The 10,513-nt window shown below is 45.0% G+C and overlaps 1 protein-coding gene across 1 annotated transcript; it reads right to left on the bottom strand.

Moving 5' to 3' along the window:
- Nucleotides 1-1,709: 1,709 nt before the first annotated feature.
- On the bottom strand, nucleotides 1,710-10,513 carry spred3 (sprouty related EVH1 domain containing 3). The gene is made up of 6 exons (XM_061217917.1): nucleotides 10,430-10,513; nucleotides 8,233-8,398; nucleotides 7,906-8,074; nucleotides 7,249-7,298; nucleotides 6,651-6,815; nucleotides 1,710-5,738 (listed from the first exon to the last, which is right to left on the bottom strand). The coding sequence occupies exons 1-6, from the start codon at nucleotides 10,438-10,440 to the stop codon at nucleotides 4,698-4,700; spliced, it is 1,602 nt and encodes a 533-aa protein (XP_061073901.1). The 5' UTR covers nucleotides 10,441-10,513; the 3' UTR covers nucleotides 1,710-4,697.

The raw sequence follows: 10,513 nt of genomic DNA, 5'->3' as shown, positions 1-10,513 counted from the left end.
TTGTTTTTCTACCTCTCATGGCTGTTGCCATGCAAATCATGCTCCTATTTGACTGTATCCGCTTCATTTAACTGAAACTTAATTATTTGTTCTACCAAATTGTATAGATTTTTCTTTAGACTTGAATGGATCAAGGCAATGAATTTTAGAATTATTTAAAGGTACAATAGGTCATTTTGGACTAGAGAGGAATTGCAACAGCAAACAACAGACAACACTGTTTAAGCTTCCCACAATCTATGAATATAACGCGTTATTATACAGTTCAATGCTCTCGTGCACTGTTTTGGAAAGCTGACAGTGACAAACGCAACAGAGCCTGCCATTTTTCGTAGTGTTCTCGTAAGAAAATGTTCGCCGAACAGGTGACTTTATGGAATTTTGACTTTTTGATGTGCTACACAACACTCTATATTTTTTGTCTTTTTGAAGTTTTCACTTTGGCTAACCAACTATATTGTGAGCAAGCAGCTTATTTGGCTATGTAACTAGCTGGCTCTGTAATTAAGATATGATAGTCCACCACAAACGATGCAACTGTAACTTACAGTTTGAGAGAAATAAAGGTTTAGCTAAACACAGACGATTGAATGCATAAAGAGATAAATAAAATGAACTTGTAGCTGTCCAAATTGCACTCCAGACAAGCGATCACTGAAACTCTGTATACTATTGCTTATCTAGTTAGAAACCAATACCAGTTTGCTATCAGTAATAACAACTAAATTGGCTATTACTAGTTAGCTTCCCAAATATACAAATATCCACCTGAAACACAACGCTTGTGCAATCGCTACTATGTTCGTATTGCCTATATTTTATCATAAGTAGATATTTGTAAATTCATCAAGCTAACTGCAGCTAATTTGCTTTCTGCTACCAATAACAAACTGGTGTAGTTTTATAATTAGATATGTAGTCTTCGCTTGGATAATAAGCAATAGTGTAGAGTTTTAGTGATCGCTTGTCTGGAGTACAATTTGGGCAACTACACGACCAATCAGAATAAGCCCCCACGCCATTGGCTATGGCAGTTAGAACCAATTTTCAACCAATGAGCTTGAATTGTTGTACAGCTGTACAATGTTTTGATACAGAGTGAAAGCCCGACAAATGTACACTTTGAAACCCGAATTTAAGGTGTATGAACACAGGCAGAATGTCAGTGAGCCTTTTTCAATGATAGGAAGGGATTTTTAAAAACACAAAAATCTTACCTAAGTACCTTTAATGCTGCCATCTTGAAATTGGGATAATAGATCCATAGCGCCATCATATTGGATCTAAATATTGGTACTGATTTTCTTGTTTCTTAGTTATGTGTTTTGGGGCGATTTTATTTCCACTCTCGAATCATTTGAACGAGCTTACACATCAGCATATACTTTTTATATAATACTTACTGTGGATGTAAAGACATATTTCTGATCAGAGAGGGAAAATTCCAGTTTGTGGCACCTCCTATCACTGAAGTAATTGGTTTCCCAGATAGAAATCAGCTCCTAACTGGCACTGACTTAAACAGAAATGAAGATATTACCCATAATTCCCACAGGTGAGGGAGTTGTACCCTGCAGCATAAAACAGTTTAAACACGGAGTGTTAAACTGTAGTGTTAAGCTCCACAGTTAAACTTCGCTGTTAAACTTTTGTGTTAAACTCCATTTTTAAAATCACACAGTACTTAAGAGATTGATAAGCATCATTCATTTCATTAAAATATAGAGTGAGGTTTTAATTAATGATACAAACCCACGATATGTAACACCTCAAAGCAGCACGTTGGCACAAAGTCAGAGAAGTAAGACAGCACTGAAATTAAAAACCTGTCTCCAAAAATAAATAAATCATCTCAATAAATATCTGGATAAATAAACCAACAGGTAATATTTCAGTAATTACTTTTTTAAATTAACCAATAAATACATACATTGTAAAATATACACATTGGCAGAAAAAAATAATCCCGATAAGTAAAATGGTACATAAAGTACATACTACATAAAAATAATGTGTTTTTAATAAATGAAATCAAAAGGCACATTTATTAAGATGTACGATTGGGGCCTTCGGGGGAATGTCACTTTCCTCACGCTCCTGTCTGTGTCACTCCTGTCTGTGCGTGTGTGTGTGTGTCTGTGTGCGCGACCTGTATGTTTAAGGAGTGCATGCATTTCTGTAGATCTGAGTGCATGTGGAGGGAGAAGACTGAAATGGACAGATGCGATTTGATTGGATAATAATAGCACTCTCTCTTGTGATTGGACTAGAACAGTACACTCTCACGTGATTGGACTAGAACTGCACACTCTCGTGATTGGTTAAGAACAGCACACTTTCTCAGAAAACCATCTCTCTCTGGTACATTTGGGACTTCCTCACTGACACGGGTACATCCCAAAATAAAGTGACTCAAACCAGCAGACCCTCAGCAACCCTTTCCCCCAATGTCCCCCCTGTGTCCCTCTGTAACAGAGTGAACAGACATAGTTACTAATACCAGTGGTGGTGTTACACACCCCCACACTGTATTAATGCAGCCTCCGGACATCTCTCCCTGTTCTTGGGTAAGTGGCTGCCATTTTGGCAGCTGGGTTACTGAAATATGCAGCTTAGAAGAATAAAAAGGATTTTGAGGTGATTTAAAACAAGAAGCAGCACTGAGATGCAGATTTTTAAAGCACGTTCGCAGGGACACAACTGCCACGAGGTATTTTGAACCGAGATCCCCATTCTGTCTGAAACGACAACCGTTTAATTTCGATTAAAGTTTAATTTATTTCATTTATTTGTTTTAGAACGTGGAAATCATACTGATGTGGGACTGTAAATCCAATGCTTGAAATTCTCAGTTAAGAGCCTGTGCACAGTGGTGTGTTGTGGAACAGTGTTGTGTTGCAGAGATTTTGTGTTTTTTGGAGGACTATGACTGGAGACCCAAGGGTGTGGCTCACAGTGCAGGCTGGAGCACCCTGTCCAATGGAACACCAGCACACTGGCTCCCTGTCTCTCTAAAACTCTGCCCCCTCTCAGGTCATCTTTCAACTCTCCTTCATCAACCTGCCAATCAGCAGTTTAAAAAAAATAACTGTTAATAAATATTTTCCTTTTTTGGTGGCATCTGTTTAATACATTATAATGTGCTTGAGGGCATCTGCAAGGCCATTGGTCCTATCTAATTGAGTAGGATGTTTTTATTCATTCATATTTTGGTAAGCAGTTACCTGGCAGTTACATAAGTGAAAACATTTTAGAGGCTGGTGGGAGGGGGGTAAACTAAACACTGAACTCTGAGTCTGCTGTACCCTGTTATCTCCTACACCACAATGAACCCTCTCCAAAACTCTGAGTTTTTACCCTGTCACCTCTCCAACATACCCAAACTCTTGAGTTTTTACCCTGTCACCTCTCCAACATACCCAAACTCTGAGTTTTTACCCTGTCATCTCTCTGACGCTGAGCCCTCTCCCAAACTCTGAGACTGTACCCTATCACCTCCCTGCACCCTCTCTGCAGTAAGGCCAAAAACATGCCAAACATAAGTACACAAAGCAAATGAACCTGCATTCTTACGTCCGTGTGGAGGTAATACACCCCAGTCCTCAAGGGGGCGATGCAGGACAGCTGGATCGCCCCCATTGCTTTCCGAATTTCAGGTGACACATTGGAACGCGGCATTGGGTTGAAATCCACTTTGCGTAATTCGAAACGTCTGCGTTTGCGTATTTACGTAGGGTATAGGCACAGTAAAGGCACCTGGTGTTGAGCCCATACCCCTCCTCTACGAAGCTCAGACAGGCTACGTTTTTAAACTGATGCTGGTCCCACAGGGCTGTGCCATGTTTAGGCCTCTTCACTCCTTCTCCTGTCTCTCTTATTCACAACACACTCTGGGATTGGCCTGGGTTTCTATTTCTCACAATGTTTGCACTCTCTTTCTCTCTCCCTTCCCCCACTGCCTCTTTTACCATTTTCCCCCTAAAAGGAGTGTTTCCTGTAGACCAGTGGTCCTGACTCCTGGTCCTGGATAGCCGCAGGGTGTGCTGGTTTTTGTTTTTGCTTAATAGCAGCAACCATTTCAGACCCAAGAAACCAGGTGATGTGAGTTAACTGTGTAATTAACTGCGTTCATTGACCAATTAAGTGCTGAATAACAAAAACCAGCTCACCCTGTGGTTCTCCAGGACCAGGAGTAAGGACCACAGATTTAAACAGGAGGACGATTAAATACCCACTGTCTGCCAGTGCAGAAACTTGTGTTTTTTTTTAATCTCTTTCAATGAAACACTTTTAAAACAGTTTTAACCCTCACTAACCTTGTCCCTCCTCACCATTTACCTTGAATTTGGACTTTAACCTTTGACCTGTGATCCCTGAACCAGGATCCAGTGAACACCATACACACAGAAACTGCTCAAGGAAAAAGAGCGGCCACCACTCACAGGAAATGAATTTTCATTTTGAGTACCGAGCAGAGTTTGGGTGTGTTTAAAAAAAAAAAAGGCATACGGTTGGCTGAATGGCGTGATAGAAGGGTCATGTGACTGATAATAATGGCGGTTAAATGGAAAGCTGAGTAACGTCCCTGCTGCAGGGAGGGGTGAGTGTATGTGAGTGACCAGATCACGCCTGTGCTCTCTGTACCTCTGTGGGGACCTTCGTCTGGCCCCGCCCTTGTCCCCCGGGGGCCCCGGCCCTCAGCGCACGGCCTTGTGCCGGCCCCCGCAGCAGCCGCAGTGCTGGCCGCAGCGCAGGCAGGCGCTGAGCGGGAGGAAGCAGCACATGCAGGGCACCAGCAGGGACAGCGCCAGCAGAGCCGTCCAGCGCGCGCAGCACAGCGGGTGGGGCCGGCCGCCGGGCGGCGTGGCCTCCTCGCAGGAGCAGGGCTCCCAGAACTCCCCCTCCGAGTCCGAGGCGCAGTGGTACAGCAGGCTCTCGGCGCACCACACGCAGGTCCAGCGCCGCAAGCAGCGCAGCGCGGGGTCCGGCGCGTCCCGGCAGCGGCCCCGCCCGTTCTCCGAGGCGCTGAAGACCGCGCGGCAGTACACGCAGCGCGACGAGCCCTGGGGGCGGGGGCTGTCCTCGTCCGGGGAGATGGCCCCGCCCCCGGAGGCGGAGCCCGCCAGGCCCAGCCCGCCGCAGTCACTCGGCCCGCCCCCTGCTCCTCCTCCTGCGCCCCCGCCACGTTTGCGCGTCCGGGTTCGGGGTGTGGCGAGGGAGGTGTGGATGCAGCAGGGGGAGGGCGAGCCTTTCCCCGGGTCCTGGGGGGACCCTCCCGCGGAGGGGGGGCAGGAGGGGGCAGCGTTAGGCCCCACCCCACCGCAGGAGGGAGTGGCTGAGGGGTGCCGCTGCACGCCCTTCCTCTCCAGCGTGACTGTGACCTCACATCCTGTCACCCCCACGCCCGCCAGCTCCTTCTCGAAACGCACCACGCACAGCTCCGTCTTGTCCTGCGGGTCTCCGCCCCCCACAATGACCCCGCCCCCCAGCCCCCCAATAGCGGTCCTGGTGGACCCGGCTCTCCGGTAGTCCTCGTACCCCCGCGAACCCCACAGGTCCTTGCAGGGGTCCAGGCTCCGCAGGTCCTCCTCCTCCAGCAGTGAGAGGGTGGGCGAGAGGGGAGAGAGAGAGAGGGGGGGCAGGGCCGCGGCAGGAGGGGTGGGCGGGGCCGGGGGAGGAGGAGGGTTCACGATGGCGGTCGTCTGCGAGGGCTGCTGGTGCACAGGCCGGGCGTGGATCTGAGACCGGGGGAGATATTGGGTTATGAGTTTGACACACCTCTACGCCACACCTGGGGCACTTGATATGGCAGGTGACATAGCTCAGTACATGTTCTAGTACAATATAAATATTAAATGAATTACAACAGTCATAATGTTACCAAACACCAGAAGATCACACTTGAACATCTGAATATCTATCCTCAAATATTAAATATGGGAATATTTAATAAAATAGAATTGGCACAGAATTTAAAGAAATACACTAGATCCCGTTTAGAAGACCCTTGGGGTTCCCTTTGAAGACTGGTAAAGGTGTCCCCGATTTGGCAAACCCTGTCCTACAGGATGCAATAAACAAGTCTTCTGATAACTCAAAACACTGGGCACTACTCAGGCTTTGGTCTGTCCCAGGAATATGATTATTCAGCCAATACAGCCCCTATAACCCACCAGCCCTGCTGAGGACTCACTTAATTCTGCAATGTAGAGAATATCGTGAAAATATCTCACTTATGTTTAAAGACTTGTCATTGTCAGGCTATGTCCAGGTTACAGTAAAATGGTAATATCATCCTCTCTTTCTCAATATATAAATATACATTCTTAATATAAATACTTTTGAAGTGATTATGCCAGTCTATCTGTCATCTTTCTGTATAAGTAGACCTGGGGCCTGTTCCACAAAGCAGGATTACTGAGTTAGCCAGATAACTGCATAAAGTAAAACCTGGAAGAGGTACAGTGCAGTTATCCAGCTAACTAACTGTGGAACAGGGCACAGTGCTAGTAGAAATACACACTAGTAAATAAAAAGTTAGAGTGCAGCTTGTGCCCTCACATGTGAAAGTATCACACTGACATGCATGCCTGCACCCACTATTCCTGCTTTGAGCTGAATTTGACAGAGGAGCACAGGTGTGTCCTTACCTGGGCAGGGATCTGTGTGGGGACTGCGTGGCCGGCTCCATACCCATAATCCTCTGCAGCTGACCGCACAAAGCAGGTGGAGGAGGACTCACTGGTCACTATGGTGACGGGTTTTGGCAGCATTTCCTTCCTGCTGTTGGAGGACGACTCGCTGTCTGTGTGAGACTAAAAAACGGCAAGGGTCACACACACGTTTATACATATATACACACAGACACACACACACCACAGACAAACGAGCATACATGTATGCACACACCACAGCATACACAGACACATACATACATCCTCCTACACACACACATACAGTATATATATATATATATATATATATATAAACACACACACATGCACATATATGTATACACACACACAGGTTGAGGTTTTGGGTAAAACCCACAAAGCAGGGTTACTGAGTTAGCTGGATAACTGTAAAACCCGGAACAGCTCTTTTTTTTGCTTCAGTCCATGTCCCAGATATGAGAGGGTTCTACTCAGGACCGTTACCCAACTACCTCAGTTATCCTGCTCTGTGATACAGGCCCCGGCTCACTGGGAGCAGCGTCTGAGAGAGAGAGAGAGAGAGAAAGACACTCACGGTCTGGCCTTCATCTTCCTCAGGGGTGGAGGATGACGGGGAGTCCGATTCTGCAGGACAGGGAGACACGGGACTGAGAGACAGGTGCAGGACGGCATGCCCAAATTCAGACAGTGCCAGGCAGAGATGGGAGAGGGAGAAAAATGGCCAACGCTACATTGACCTGTCAATCACTGTTGGAACCAATCAAACAGCAAAACACAATGGGCAGCTCCAGTGGAGGTACATTTCTTGTTCTTCGAGGATCAAATTTCCCAAATGTACCTTGAAAGAACAGTAATGTTCTCTTTGGGTACAAATGAGTACACTCTCCAGGCAAAAAAGGTACAGATTATTTATATATCACTGAGTAGGGGTAGGCTACAATTTTATGCACCATATTGGAGTTCCCAAAGCCTCATGCTCCCATACCGAATGCTGCGCTGAGGGTCTAAAGGCTCAGACAAAGGTAAATAATAAAGAGAATCAGGAACGATGCCAAAGCCATTCTATCACCATCATATAACTGAGGCCTGAGGCTCAACCATCTTGAAGACACATCACCATCCATCTACAGGCTCACTGTAAGACACTGTCTTGATCAAGTTGTTCATTTTTACTTGCCGTTTTTATTATTACGTATTTATTTACAAACCATAGGCTGCCCCCACGGAGTACCTCTGTCTAGCCTGTCGATGATGCTGTGGAGACCGCGTTCGAATGAGATGGCGTCCGCTGGACTCTGAAACGTCAGGCCAAACTTTCTGTCTTCCACACGCCAGTGGTGGAAAATGGGGTTCACCTTGTTGTAGACCAGCCCCCTCTGTACGGCACACTCTAACACCGGCTGCAGAGAGAGTGAGGGGAGGGTCACTAAAACAGCCCTGGAGAGCCGAGTCACCAAAGCAGGATAGAAAACAGACATGGAGCATGAACGCCTTCCTCAAGAAGAGGTGGAATGGGAAGATTGTCAAAGACGGGCATATAACGCACGCACACACTCACTGCTCGATCGCGCAGCCTCTCTCCGCGGATGACGTAGCCTCTCCGCCCCTTGTCCTCTGGACTCCGCCCCTTACAGATGATCACGTGACTGAGGCCACCGCCTCCCAGGGGCACCCACCCGCCACTAGAGTCGTCACGTGTCATCACCACTGCGCGGACACGCACACTGTTAGAGAGGCGAGAGGAGTGAGAGCCAGCGGCTAACTGAACTGGTGGACCAAGAGTAAACACACACCACGCTCAGTCAGAACACCTGCAAGACAACAACTAGCTTTTTAAAAAAAGCCTGGTTCACTAAATGTCTAACATTACAAAATTAGTTTAATTTCCCCATAAAACTTACAAATGAAGGGCACAATATTTCCCATTATATTTACGTTATGTTACGATCTTAATTATTATGTCGGTAAGTGATGTGACTGAGTGAACATAACAGATAATAAAAATAGACAAGCTCGTCAAACTAATACTTTGGTGCACCGGTTGATATAGGCTAGGTAGCTTACAGTATTCGTGGATGAACACGTGAGACAAGGCCCATATCCTCAATGGCACATGAAAATACTTTATTTAATCACTAGTGGACATAATTCTATTAGTACGACATTATAAATTCTCAAAACACTACGTATTGCTTGATGATACCCTGAGTTGAACATGAATGGAGATATTCATCACGCATGTTACAAAAACAAGGAATGTGAGGTATTATTATTATATTATTATTATTATTATTATTATTATTATTATTATTATTATTAAGAGAGAAAAGTAAACCGAAAGAAGATGGCAGCAAGCACTGCGTTTTGTGTAGTTACATGATAAAGACAAATATATTTTAGCTACACACTTACGAACAGGTTACACCAATAACAATGTGTGTTTACATTTTTTTTTTTCAATCAAATTATATCAATACGTTATTGTTGATAAGGAGGGGTATGGATTATGTATTTTTTAGTCTAACAACTAAAATTATATTTTCACCAACGTTGAGAAAGCTGGAATAAGGATATAACATGCTATGATGCTAGTGAAAAGCGAATACGTAGACGAATGAGAGGTAAGATAAAGAATGAGAGTATTTCTCTGAAAGATATATCAATGAACGCGCCCATTTGCCGTACGAGGCCCGTTATAATTCCAAGGACCTCAACCTCATACATAAAAATTAACTAATTTTAAAACGCATGAGTGCAAACCAACGACACGGCTCCGCCACAGAGAGTACATCATTGCCAATGTTCAAATACGAAGAAACAGAATCGTTGTAAATATTCTAAAGCATTTCCTTTCGCTCACAGTATCATCCGTTCTGTACACACACGCACACACGCGCGCGCAGGCACACGCACGCACACGCTCGCGCACACACGAACACCACATCCAACATCCGTTATTTTATGAATGAAATACAATAAAAATCCCACTGATTCTGAAGAACAATCCTTGATAAAAAAAAATAAAACCCCGCATGCGTGCGGAAAAGGAGAAGAAGAATGGGGGTGAGAATGGAAAGAGGAAGAGAGTTGGGGGGAGGGGGCGATACGAGAGAGGGAAGGAGAGAGAGGAGGGGGTTGAGAGAGAAATATCACATTTCATTCATAAAGTTTGGCTTTAAAAATCATAATGAAACCGGAGACGCGTTGACAAAAATCACATCCACATCACCTCTCCCTCGCTCTTAACCATTCGTCGCTAGATGTTGTGCTTGACGCGATATTGGCCGAAAACTCGCTATATTTTGCACATTACCTCAGTATTCTTTTCATATTGACTGTTTTACATATAGGTTATATTTACCATCCACACCACTCCGTGGCTATTTAGCCGTATTTTCATGCTGCGTATTCCATCAAGACTAACCTATACTAGCATTTTACTTGTCTTTGATACGGCATTGACGTGCTTTTATGCATACCACTGATTGTATTATAGTTCTCATGTATGTGAACAAGGTCTAAACATGTATTGCATACTTATGTGGATGTATATATGGTGTACAATATTGATACAGGGCTACGTAATGGTGGTTCTTCTTACATGCATTGTATGTGTGTATGTTTGTGAGCCTAATGTGTCAGCCTCACACACAGCAATGGCAGAAAAGGGGATTGTTTTTTTTTGTTTTTTTTAACTACGCATATCTCCTTTATTTGAATTTTATTTTTATTAAAAATGAAAAACGCAGACTTACTCGCCCTCCATGGCTTGGTGTCGCCCGCCGCTTCGAGCCTGCTGCCCCCCGGTCTCCCGTCTTTTTTATCCCCCTCTCTCTCTC

The sequence above is a fragment of the Conger conger genome, chromosome 13 (assembly GCF_963514075.1).
Source record: "Conger conger chromosome 13, fConCon1.1, whole genome shotgun sequence".
NCBI classification, from domain to species: Eukaryota; Metazoa; Chordata; class Actinopteri; order Anguilliformes; family Congridae; genus Conger; species Conger conger.
This window is presented reverse-complemented; position numbering and strand designations above follow the sequence as displayed.

What these genes read in the sequence shown, in the direction of transcription:
- spred3 (XM_061217917.1), bottom strand. An exon ending in AGAGGCTGCGCGATCGAGCA is followed by an intron (nt 8,075 to 8,232) that starts GTGAGTGTGTGC and finishes CTCTCTCTGCAG; the next exon opens with CCGGTGTTAGAGTGTGCCGT. An exon ending in CCACACAGATCCCTGCCCAG is followed by an intron (nt 5,739 to 6,650) that starts GTAAGGACACAC and finishes CCCCGGTCTCAG; the next exon opens with ATCCACGCCCGGCCTGTGCA.